Raw genomic sequence first — 13694 nt, forward strand, 5'->3', positions numbered from 1 at the left:
AAGAGAGAGGTGAAGGGGAAAATAGTGTTTTTGCTTCCTTCCTCCCTCTGTTTGCTGTAAAAGGTGATGTATGCCTATGAATCTTTTGTCAGAAGCTGGCTATATTATAGAGTAAAGCAGCAGGATTTAATGAAAAGTAAATTTGAATATTATTTAAAATGGAATAGTAGAAAAAGAGTGCAGTGAATGGATTTGAGGTTCCCTTAACTGTGAAAATTACACTTTTGTTCTGTCCTGACAGCAAGTTTCGCTACATTCTTCCTGAAACTGATTTTGATTTGTGATTCTAGAAACCATTTTGTTTTCCCTTGTTCAAAAAAAGACAAGGAAGACTGACTCACATTTACTTTCCCCAGAAGAAGCAGTCCTTCCCCAATCCTTCCTGTCAGCTCTAGAGGTTCAGCCTGCCTTATTGCTGGTTACTTATTGCTCGTAAAATGGTTCTGATTTTGATCATGGAACTTTCTCATTTATGGCCAAATTTCCATGCCCCTGCAGTGAGGCCACAAAAGCTCTTTCTTAGTATGGAATATGATTTTTACTTTTGTCTATAAAGAGCTAGTTATCCTATTGTGTACAGTATATATTAGTATAGATCAATACAGCTTAGTTGATGTTGCAGGCTGAGGCTCCCAATCTTGAGACAAGTCCAGCCTTATTTGATTCATGACAAACTACTAGACTACTTGTGTTTTTGGAAGGAGAAGGCATGAGGACTGCTAAACAAAATCTTTGTCAGGACACTTAGCTTCACAAAGCTGTGGAGAGGAAGATATTGAAGGCCTTATGCTTTGGCTCCAGCTCATGCTTCAGCTGAAGTAAGCATCTTTCTGTGCAACCAGAAATGTTGAACAAAGATGCATTTTAAGCCCTGACTGCAGCATGCCAGTTCTAGTAGAATTTTAGCCACTTCCCAACCACTTTAAATTAGAGTAGCCTAATTTAATAAATATACCAGCCACACTATCTTGTGCAGGCTACATTAGCACCCTAAGGGCTGTCAAAGTAGCCATGTGTAGCATGAACATGGTGGGGTTCTGTCATTCCCCACCCTGATGTGCTTGGATGTGAAAGGAGGAGGATAGATAATGACTGGGATGGCTCCATGCTGGAGAAATCCTTAACTGGCAAGTAAGTTGTTGTAACCCATTTGCATCATCAGATCTGTGCCTTGTCAGGATAGGACCTCTAACCTTATTATTCTGATTTTGTCTTTCATTTCAGGGCTACTTTTTTCCGTGCTAGTTATATTGAGGTCTCTCAATATATTTTCAGTGGCTTAAATTTTCACACTTGTATCTGAACATTGAGTAAATGCCAGAGATGGAAAACTATGACTGTATTACCAGGCACTAACACAGTGCTTCTCTCTCATGTATTAGCAGTACAGTGGGTGCTTGTTCGTGCAAGCCATTGTTTTTGTTTAGAAACCATGTGCTTGTCATCATTACTGCATGAAGAACAATTTCTGCTCTAAAAAGCAGAAATATTTTTCACTTTAGAGGGAGTGGAGAAGGGACAGAAATGCTGCAAATACATTTTAGTCCTTAAAATCTCATATGTTTTGCTGACCTCATGATGTACTGATATGAACCCAGAGGCATCTGATTGGAAGTGCAGAGATTTTTATAGTTTCTACAAAAGTGAGGCATATGATGGCTGCCAAAAATAACTAGTGGCTTTCTAGGATGTTTACTATAAACAATCTGTATTTTCATGACCGTGGTTTCTGTCCTTGGGAGAGAAGGGGGAGAAGCAGCATAGTCTGCTTAGAGCTGAGAGTGGCTCCACTCACACTGATGAAACACACAGACAGAAAATATAGCCTGACATCAAAATAAGACAATCTGCTGCATCTATTTTATAATGTTCCAAATGAGATTTTTCATTACGAAACAAACTTACTGCCTTATGTGCACAGCAAGCAAATTAAATTAAAGCAGTAATATCTTTTGGAATAGTTAATAAAATGAAGATCAGCTGTCAATGCCCTGGAGATGTTTTAAGGGTAAATGAACCTTGTTAAGGGTAAATCTAACCTCGTTCTTGTGTTGGTGCACCACAGTTTTCTGCAGCATTTCTTAGTGATGGTAATAGTAAACACAGACACTTTGATGTTATAGAGACATATATGCTAAAATGCAATTTAATCATTCCATGCTGTTGACATACCATGTCTCTTGTGTTTCACACTACTGTGGGAGAGTGGTTTTATTTCATAGTACACACTTAAAGGTTTGAACTTAGAGAAATGGATTTTCATTTCTATAATCAGGATTGCTTTGTGAGGTTTTCTAGGGTTTTGGGTTTTTTTTCCCGCCAAGTGCTGTCTTGTTTTTCTCAAAATCTAAAGGGGGCTGAAAACCTTTCTTCCCTTTATCCATAAACAGATGGTTGGGATCATGACTTCTTCTCTGTATGTTTGCCTTGATGTCAGTAGGATTTACAGCAATATAATTAATCTCTCTGTTCTTGGACACCAAATTTCTGTTCAAGACTTCTTTCTAGCCTTGTCCTCTTCAGTCAGAAATAAATACCACAGATCCCAGTAGAAATGAAACTTTGTACCTCATGTGTCATCTCCAGCTCCCACCAGCTGGACTGAATAACACAGCATTTGCTCAGCTCTATTCTCCGCAGTCCCCATTTAAAAGTTTTTTTGGGTCTTTTTGATGTTAAGGTGTCTGGTTTTCATTGGATTCAATGAGCGAAAATCTATTCTCCATTTTAAGTCCTCAGTTTCATACTGTGTGTGGTATGGAGGATGGAGGCACCTAGACCTTTAGCTCCACAATTGGAGCTGTATGTAGGACTTCAAAATATTACCAAATATTCCAAAGTGCATACTACAGAAATGTGATTTATTAATATGATGCAGCTGCTAGTTTATTAATCCCACCAAATAACAGGAAAATATTCTGAACACTGTTTTCAGCTTTGTGTGCCAAAGGACTCTGTAGGGAAGGGGTCAAACCTCCACTTTTTTGTTCATCTTCCCTAAAACGTGTTATTTCTTGCACACTACATGTAAATGAAGTTCAGAATACTGTTCTTCTGTTATTCTCCCCAAGCACTTGGTGTACATCTTTGACATGACCTTGTTGTCTTTAAATGACTAGCTGTCTTGAAGAGAATGTTTCCCCAGTGCCTGAAATTTCAACCATGTGTTATTGTAAAGTGGTGGCAGAATATGGAGATGAGTATCTTGGGAAACTCTTTATAGCTTTATGAAACACAATACTTTATGTACTCTGCTGTTCTTGGTCAGTGCTTTCTGACTGCATTTAATGCCATAATAGAGTTCTAAATACATTTAAAAACCCGGTACTTGCTTTTTCTAGTTGACGTCCTGCCTTCACTGGTAAAATTTCCATTGATTTTTGTAGTCAGAATTTCCTGATGTTCCTTCCTCAGCAAAATGAAGATAATGTTTTCTGTGCTCAAAAGAAGTCATGAGGATATACTTATGTATAAACAGGATCGGTGCCTACTTAAACTTGGCTGCAGTATGGTTTTCCTGTATTTCATGGAGGTGACAGGATGCTTGTTTTTTGTTCATAGTGTTTATAGGGAGAGAGCGACAGCTACTGTCAGGCAGAGAATGTAAGAGGATTACTGTACATCTACCTGTCTAGTTCACTGCACATTGCTTGCAAATAAGTTGATTTGTAAAATTCTCTGATTTAAGCTTCCCATGTGGTAGCAACAATAATCCACCCACTTAAAGATTGACTTACAGTTTAAAAATAAAATGTGTTTCTTTTTGTTGTGAATGTAATTAACTTCTGATTGCCACCACATTCGTACCCTGCATGAGACAGAAAATAATCGTTTAACAGAAACGTTCTCAGTCCATCTCTTGATCTGACACTGAGTGTGAGCCCCTGAACTTGGATAGATGGCCTGAATCTGGATTGCAGGCAGCTGCACACACTGCCTGGGACTTCATGCACTTCTCCATGGGTTTCATTGGGTTTTCTATGTGTAAGAAATGGACGTGCTTAGGAAATCACATTCCTCACCCCCAAAAGCTTGATTTTCGTATAATCAGCTCCAGAACACATGGGTCTAGACCAGATTCACTGGTAATATGGAGATTTGTTTGCAATTGCAAGAAGAAAACGACAAAAGCTCATAGTTCCACTATTTCTGTAGTTTACAAATTCCTTGACAATTTGATTTTGACTTCCTTTTTTATCTCAGCTGTGAAGGTTAAATTATTCTTTAAGACTAAATACACTAAGGAATACAAATTCATAACTAACTGCTCTCAAAGAATTTCATATTTTGTGTGTTGCCATAGAAATTGCAGCTACCAAACCCAGCTTTTTACCATGTATGATGTCTACATAATAAGTGCAGTTATAATTGCACAGTATTAGACAGACCTCATCATTGAAAGGAAAAGAAGCTCTTCCTCCAGTCCTTCACAGTGTAGCTCCCTGAGGTATGTTTTCACTATCATGGTTGCTCTGGAGAGGATCATAGGAGACAGTTGTGTTTATTTATTAATATGTGTGTTTTTAAAATGGATGTTGTGGCTTACACATGTGAAAGTGATGTGAATGGGTTGTTTAATCCCCTCCCCACCCCATACACCATCTGAGTTGCATTTATGGCAAAGCAGACGTGGTATGGCATGATGGTGGAGCTTAAGGGGACATTGAAGGAATCAGGTTGGTGCCAAAGTGTAGTGATGATATGTGCAAATAATCTACTAATATGTAGTCAATACAGGAAATAAAACTGGAAAGAAATCCCATGGCTTCTGGGAGCAGGTTTTCATGCTATGTGTTGTATCATGTACATGACCCTGTAGCTCCACCTACAGAAGCCATGGAGCAGAAGATGGGAAGAGGTGGACAACAAAACTTCCGAAGTGGAGAAAAGACATCTGTGCTTGTGCAGTTACAGAATTTGAAGAGGATCTAGACATTGGTGGAAATCCAAGCAGGAGTGCATAGAGCAGGAGTGGGAAGTGTCTGGGAGGAGCTGGAAGAGGCTGAGGAGGACCTGGGACAACCTTCCTCTGCAGCCTTGTGATGTTAGATCAAACCCCATTATGTGTCTGCTTCCACTTCCAGTTTGAAAAATAGAAACTGAATGTGAGTGTGATGTGAGGCTGAAGGAAGGAAAAGGCATGCAGTGTTTTGAATTGCTTTGTGCTTCTATTTATTACTTGTTCTAATAACCTTGTCAGTAACTGACTGAATGTGATTAATAATGTGGTAAAGCAAATTTTGAAGGCAGTGTCTTTCACGTATACCAGTAATGAGGGATGGTGGTGCAGCAAGCATAACTAAGCTTTTCCTTTTGAGATACAATTGTTAACCAGTAATTATGTATGGAATTAATTTTCTTTAATAAGTCTCTTCTGTTCTGGCATGCTGGAAGGAAATACTGAGAGGACCAAAGCAATGCAAACAGTTCTGTGGACAGCATGCCCTGCCTTCTGCCCAAATGTAAGATTATTAAATATTGAAAACTATTGTGTTCTTTTGTTAAACACTTGACAGGTGATTTTAAGGGGAAAAATGAGAAAAGATGGCAAAACCCACAGAGCTTCTCAGACATGAGCAGTAAATCAAACCATCAGATTTCCTTGCCAAAATCTTCAAGGTATGATGATAAAAGCATTTACCTTATAGTACACCAAATAGTAATGGTGCTACTAGAAAAAGAGCAGAATTTAGCCCTGAAAGGCTTGTGTAACAAATTCGGGAAGAGTAGAATAGTAATGAAAGTATGGGCTCAGAGCAAGGATGTTTATTTTTTTATATCGCCTAGCAACCCCAAAAACAAGATTATAATAGTGACTTAAATACTATGAATTTTTAAACCCGTGTGTATAGAGGGGAAGGTGAGGAGGACAATAAGCTCTACCAATATTCAAGAAGGAATTTTTCAACTTCAATTTCAGTGGCTTTTAGCTTTTTAGAAAATGAATAGAAATAAAACCAAAAATCTCATCCTTCTGTAGTAAAACTTCCCCTGCTGATGCAGATTAGAGGTGATTTTTGGTTGGAAGAAGAAATCTGATAAGCAGCTTTCAACTGGTGGAATGAAAAGCTACAATTTATGTATGTCAGAACATGCTTTAGGAAGTTATTTTCACAAACTTGCCCTTGATTAACTCTTCATAATAACACTGCCATTTGAAGTGTCTAAATCAATTACTTCTCGAAGCACTGTTAGTATGTTTTGAATCTCCTTTGCTGTCCCACACTGTCTGATAACAACCTGCTTCATTCCTTTTGACACCTATATCTCCATTTAACTATGAATCTGCCTAATCAGGGCAGTCTTACAAGACATCATAGACATCACAGAAGAGATCAATGCTGAAGGAAAAGCACTTCTCATTAAGGAATATTTATTTAAAACATCTATGCTATTTAGTAGTACACTTAAAAGTATCTTTCTTTTCTTTCCAAAGCTCTTTTGTCCAGGGAAGATAATCTTGTGAATAAAAATAAATTCGTATAATGGGATTATGTTTAATTTGCTCTCTGACTAATTAAATCCTCTTATTTGTCAAACATATTGGGTGAAAATAATTCATGTTGTAAATAGCACAGTTTTGGTTCCCTGCTTCAGTGGGATTGGATGATCCTACTGCTAGTTTAAAGAAACAACATAAAAAGCAAACAGTATTTGATCAGTGGGAGAGTTTTCTACCAAAAATTCACATCTATAAGTAATTTATGGAAATAAACCACCATAGCTACCATATATTTAAACACTAGCAATATTTAGGCTTTATGACTCTCCTTAGGGGAAGCTGCTGGCTACAACACATTCCTCTGACAGCCATTTACCAGAACTGTTTTGATCAGTGATAGAAAGAATACACAGTCAAAATCAGCAGAAGTCCCTGCAGATCTAGGAGGCTCTGGAATGGTCAGCTTGGGAAGTTAAACCTGAAGTAATCATCATTATATATCTTCCCAGAGATCCAAGCTCTGTGCTGAGATGCCAGCAAGCAAACTCCCCTCACAACCAGAAGACAAGAAGAGGGGAGTTTGTCTCCTTTCTTCTTGACTGTAACAAGAGTCATAGGCATCTCTCTCTAGAGGAGATGGCCTGGTGTGGGAGCCCTGCCTGGACAAAGCGTGGTCCTGCCTCACATAGGCCAGTAGGAATTTTGCCATTTGCTTGAGCTGGAGCAGCGTGGGATTGTCAGCATGCACAGTCACACACATGGAAGCCAGAGAGACGTACGAGTCCCTGGATTTCACTACAGATTAATTTAAAATCATAAGGTCTACCTCTAAAATATGGAAGCAATGTCTTACTCAGAGGCATCCTGTATCTAGAACACACAAGCAGATCCATTCATGCTGCCTGGTTCCAGCAAGCTGTCACATTGAATAGTTGGTGTCTTTGAAGACAACAGGACATCTATTTTCTGGGCAGACCAGCCGTACGTGCAGTGACCTGATTGTGCAGGGAAATGGTCTAGAATAGCTGTTCTGTAATGGCTTCTCTGCAATAGCTGCCCATCTGGCACTCTCCTTGCTGAAAGTGCCATTTTTCAGTCTGATTCAGAAGTAAATTAAATTAAATTAAATTACAAAAAGGCATTTTTAATGCAGAATGTGTGTTGAAATGGAGATTTAATGTGCAAACCTTTTGCTGTTAAATTTACTCATGATAACCCCTCCTTGTCTCCACTGGCAAGTCCTAAAAGCTTCCAGAGATAAATAAATGTGTTCATCAGTATCAAAGTTACTGCAAAGTATTAAGATGCTTCTCTCTAGCAGAATTTATTTTTCCTGCTCTGCTGAAATCTTGGACTTGTTTCTGATATTTTTGCAGCCAGATGGAGCTCAGCTTTCTTTATCTGATTGTTTTTTGATTTGTGTATCTTTAAAATACTCTGATTTTTATATTCTTTGCAGTGTTCTCTTACCTTGCTTTAAGTTCCATATACAAAGGAGTGATGGGTAGATGTGTTATAAACTTTTAAGAAGAAATGAAGAATAAATTTGTTAAATTACACCATTTATTCTAAAAAGCTAGTAACAGGCAATATCATTTTGGTGAGGAAGGTGTTAAACTTCTAGGTTCTCCCCCTGCCATTAGTGAGAGCCAGGAGACAGCTCCTCTGACTTGAATCTTGGATCAGCATGTTGGCTAAACTCAGCAGTAATAGAGGAAAAAGAGGAAGAGAAATGTAAAAATGATCTATAAGCAAAAATGTCTCTATATATAGAAGTTTTCCATGAAGCACCAGACAGTCTTTAAGGATTAATGGTGAATTGGACCAAATCATGCAGTGCTTACTGGGCTTGCTGTTTCTGCTCCAAAGATGCATTAACAAGTTTTCTTTGGAACTGCAGAATCTTAAACAAAAATTATCAGTTCCATTACATTCAGCTATTTTTACTGGTTTGTTTTTTTTTTTTAATATAATCCTATACTGTTTGTTACTTAACAGTTATTGCACATCAAATGTAAAATTTAATAAGCAGTGAGACTTGTTGGTTGTGCTGACTTGGTTGGGGGATAAAGTAGATGTTATAGGATATTTGGAGAATAACAAATTAAATTATTATAACACAGCCATGCAGGATGGTAAGACCTCTCTTCCCTCCTAAATCGTCCTGGTTAGTTCTCCTGCAGTTGTAATCCTGACCACACAGAGAACAATGAATGCTGCTTGCCCTTCTTCCGTTTGCAGGCTACTGCATAGGAAAGGACAGAAAAACGGACAAAGTTCTTTACTCGCTGCCCCTCAGTCTCCTCCCTTGCTTACAGCAGCAAGTATATGAGGACGCAGGATAATTAGCTTCATTTTTAGAACAGGAAAACATCTTGTTTCCCACTCCAAGGAAGAATCTGGAATAGGATAGGGAACTCCTTCTCAAGGCTGCACAGCAATGAACTCTTGGTCACTTAAGGCAGCTTGAAATGCTGGGAGCACGGTCAGTACCATGCAATTGGGTTTTGCTTGGTAGAAGATCCAACATTAGTCATTACAGCAAGGCATTGCATGTAGGGAGCTACAAGAGCACTCCTTGTTTAATGATACTTGAAAAGCAACCGGGATATTAGAACCTATAAAGGATGTAATATGAGAGAGACCTGGAAACGCTCTGATGGATTTGCAGGATACTGGAAGCATGTCAGTTCTGTCCAGTAATACTAGGTTGGCTTTCAGCTATTTGATCACAAAAGAAACAATACAGGACTTTGTGCTTCAACTGTTTCCACTCAAGCATGTTTTGTCACTGCTGTTGTGAAGGATGAAGTTCTTTATTCTCTTCATCTAAATGATGCTCTCATTCAGAGCATCAGGGAGGATGCTCTGTTTTATTAGTGGACTATTGGTAAGAGATGGTGAAAGTTTAAGAGGAGAATTTAGCACTGAAGTATTGGACCAGGAAAATATTAAAAAAGGGAGATGATGAGAACTCGTCGTTCCCAGGAAGCCACACTTGGTGTTGTCCTGAGGAAGGAATGTGGGACAGTGCCAGTTGAAAAGTAATTATTTTCTGTCATCATATACTAATTGGTAGGGTATGGTCAACAAAAACTTCATCACTTTTGTTTAAAGATGACCGATATTAGCTATATGTGCTATGCTTTTTAAATTCTTCACTGAGAGATTCATAACAGAGGGAGGGAATTTACATTTTTCCCTAGTTTATACAGACCAGTACTTGCCTTCTGTGTGTTCACTGGTTAGCAGAAACGGGTGACCCAAGTGAGCAGAAGACAAGCATGAAACCTGACTGACCTTGTGCAGTGGACTATTGTTTACTTCCATTGCAAATACAGGGATTCCTGCCGTTGCTAAAATATGAGCAATCTCAGCTGCTGCTTGTTTGGCAGGATGGCAGCAGAGCTTTGCTCTAAGCGATGAGTGCAGCCTCTGTTAGCTTCTTGATCACTGCATTATGCAAGCAGAGTATTCCTGAGCAAAAGGCTTTTAAGGAGGCATCAGGAGGACTGTGTTCTTTGGAATGCAGTATAATGTGGATAAGGCATGCTGGACACAAGTTCCCCCTAGTGAGGGAATCAGTAATAGCTTCTGTTCAAGGAGGTAGCTGTAAAAATAGGCAACAAAGATAATGAACTTTGCTAAATTACATATGTCTGTGTTCTGCCTGTGTGTGAATTTAAAGGGCTTAGAGATGGTAAGAAAAGTATAGGAAACATGATGAATTCATCACCCAGGTCCTTCCATTCTTTTTTTTTTTAATCAGCACTTTATACCTCTGTTGAAGTTTTGTTGCACATCGTTGTGTATTTGAATAGCTCATCATTGTGTATTTGCATATTCTCATTGTCTGAATCTTGCAGAAAAAAAATAATTACAAGGTTCAAGGTTACAGAATTTTTACCAAATGGCATTTTAGATACAAGGTATATGCAATTTTTAACCCTAAGGGTTACTTTTCACCTTGTGGTTCAGGGCTATTAGAATGACGTCTTCCCCAAAACTGCATGGATAGAAAATCTGATGGGTTAGCAGCCACATTAGTGGAGAAAAAGAAGTCTACGTTTCCTAGTTTTTCCAGAAACTTCACACATAACTGTGGACAATTCCATTCTATTCCTCCTGAAAATGTTTCCCTAAAAGAGGTAAACTCGTGGATACATCAAGGTGTTCTGCTACAACAGTTTCAGATGCCACATGTGCAAATCTGTCTACACAGATTTCTGTACTTTTGGTACTGTGAATTAAAATTAATTGTCCTGTGTGAATTTCTTTATGAAATAACAGATTATTGCTACCCTATACAAACTAGAAATGATACTTGGAAAACTGAAAATTCCTTTCCCCTGTTGCCCACAACAAATTCAGTTTGGTTGCAAATACCGTCACTGTCTGGCAATAGTAGTCACCTAGATCTAGAAATCCTCTCAACCATGTATTTTTCTAAACCTTTCACTCTATTAAGGTGGGTTTATTATTAGCCTAAGATGGTGGTCTTACATAGGAAAGATCAGTAGCAGGGAAGAAATAAATACTCAGAAAAGCCATTCTCTTATGTTCAGGGTTGGCACAGATGGATAATCTAAGGAACACAGAAGAAATTATCAGGGTCTTGGTGGTATTAAGAAAAACAAACACAACTGCAGCATCTCTTCTGCACTCACTGTACTGTGTTCCGTACTCACTGCTAAGTGTTCAGATGACTGTAATCCACAAATTCTGCTGCTTAGTCCTGAGTGTTGTCTGATGAAAAGCACCATTTCGGGAAGTACATGCAGGAGACTTATTTAAAGGAAAGAGAGTCACAAGTACATGATGCAGCTTACCTTTCAAGTGAGCATTTGAAGTGAGTAAGGGAAATACAGCATTCTGCCCCTCCTCCCCCCACACAGAAATAGAGAGCTGTGCTGCACAGGTCAGCATACTGGTAGTGGCCACCAAAGTGTGTGAAGAACCTCCTTAAGGACGTCATGCCCTCTGTTACGGCACCCACTGGAGGTGCCAAGCCAGGACTGCAGCTTTGGGAAGTGCTGCCTGGCACCTGGGGTGGCTTCTCAGTGATTGCTCTCAGTGTCCAAGCCAGCAATTCTGTGTTTCTTTCAAAGAGAGCAAATATGGGAGCAGTCTACAAGCTATTCTGGACACTTAATACATCAGAAACTAAGATGATTTTTTTCTCCTACAGGCCCAGAATCAGGGGTCTTAATGAATTACAAAAAGGTATTCAGCTGATTCAGTTGTAAAGTTTTTTTCATACCCCAATTCTTGCAATAAAATTAATCTTCAGGAAGTAGAGCAGCTCTCAACTAGTGCAGATTGTCAATCTGGACTACTTAAGAGTACTACATGAATTTAAACACATTGCTTTAAAATTTTTAGTCTTATTTATCTTGAAATTATCATTTGATAATTCTAAATTCATTTCCTTTAAGAAACATATTTTAAAAAACTCATCATCTGTTACCAGTCAGTGTTCCTGGGGGTACTACACGCATTCTGAATGGCTAATGGAGTTGAATCAAAGTGATGGTGCAGTGTAATTCTACAGTCATTAGAAGTAACAGTCATAAGCTTGTTTTCTGTATACGAAAACTAACATTTTTAGGAAATGTTTTCCTTCTGTCTTCTAGAAGTTGACAGCCAGAGCTGGTAGAAGGGTGGTATGCAGAACTCACGTGTGGTCTGGGAGATGCGATGTCTCTTGAAATACCGTGTTAAGTGGGTTGTCTATATATAATCAGCTTCAGGAATATGCTTCTTCAAAAATAGAGGAATCTAATATGACAATAAATATTTTCTTTTAGCAGTTTTTGAAAATTTATTAGTTTTATTTATTCTTAAATGGTTTTGTTTGGGGTTTTTTTGCTACCGTGAAGGCCTGGAGGATGACTTACTTGTGGGAGCTCTCAAATGCCGGTGACCAGAAGGCACAATTGCACTTCACAGCAACACACATAATCCCTACAGCTTATTGACAGCTTTTGTTACCTCTTGCTTTTCCACTTTTGAAAATAGGAATGTGTAAGTATACCTGTAACATCTTCCTACAACCTTTGCATTTATAGGGACATGGCTGAAGAGTAGTTTGGGCATTGTACAACAAGAAGGAAATCAGTTGACTTGGACTTACATTGCACCTCAGCTGGGCTATTGGGTTGCAGCTATGTCACCTACTATCCCAGGTAAGATGGAATTGAATTTTACTGATACTTGCAGCACTGAGTAATTATTTATTCACATATAATATTTATATTTTTCAGAATGACCTCATCTGAGATGCCACAGCTTGATCAATAATGGATTATTAGAAAACAGAAATCCAAAAGTAACAGGCTAAAATCTTTATGGGATTGGGGGGGGCAAGCCTTGTGGTCAAAATATCTGAGTCATTTCAATGGGGAACTTTTGAAAGTGTTCCTTCTTTGATGCATTTATGTCACCATTGCCTGGTAGAGCCATTGCTAGAAAATGAGGGGAGTTACAGCATCAATGTATTGGTGTTACAGCAGCATCTAGAAAAACAGGTGCTGTGAAGTTTCTGCACAGAAGCTCACAGAGATACGGATTCACCTAAAACCAACATCATCCTGGGTTAGACGTTTACTAATGGTTTGATTGATTGATTGTCAATTTTTTCCTTTTGCACTAAAGATGCCCATTTTGCCCTGACGTATGCTTTGTGTCATCTCAGTGACTGATAAGTTTACACCATTAAAAACTTAGTGTAGAAGTTCTAGGAAGTGTATTAGAGTGGCATTAGAAGATGAACTGACCAGTTGCCATCTGCAAGTCTCTTGGCATAACTGTAGAAAATGGCTTTGAACTAGGCATTAATTACATGTGCTTCTGTGCCCGTGGAGATTATTAATGTTGCAGCTTGCTCTTTCTTTTTTTCTCTCTGTGGCTGCCTAGATTTCTTGGTAGTAGTTCTTCAGCCACCAATAATCTGAGATACCTCTGTGTATAAAAGAGCCAATAAATTAAAAAAAACACAAAAAAACCAAAAACCAAAACAAAACTCCTCCTCTTACAGATTTTCTTTTTTAGGTTTTCTGGCTGAAAACCTAATCCAGTAGAAATGAAAACATTCTTGCCCTGGCTATGCAAGCAAAGTAAACTATATCTAACCAACAAAACAAACTCTTACATGAGGACAGGTTTTAAAGTCTACTCATATAGGCCATGAAGTTGTTTCATAACATGCAAGCTTTTTATTTGAGGTTCTATTAAATGAAGCTGCTGGAATATT

General features: G+C 38.6%; 1 protein-coding gene across 3 annotated transcripts in view; it reads left to right on the top strand.

The window, feature by feature from the left end:
• FAM171A1 (family with sequence similarity 171 member A1) overlaps positions 1–13694 on the top strand; it is an 88925-nt gene that overhangs the window by 68958 nt on the left and 6273 nt on the right. For all 3 annotated transcript variants that reach the window (XM_027658687.1, XM_027658688.1, XM_027658690.1), the window contains one exon: positions 12511–12627. In XM_027658687.1, the coding sequence (XP_027514488.1) occupies positions 12511–12627 (117 nt within the window). The remainder of the gene's footprint in view (positions 1–12510; positions 12628–13694) is intronic.

Source organism: Corapipo altera, unplaced genomic scaffold (assembly GCF_003945725.1).
Source record: "Corapipo altera isolate COAL_440 unplaced genomic scaffold, ASM394572v1 63, whole genome shotgun sequence".
In the NCBI taxonomy this organism is placed as follows: Eukaryota; Metazoa; Chordata; class Aves; order Passeriformes; family Pipridae; genus Corapipo; species Corapipo altera.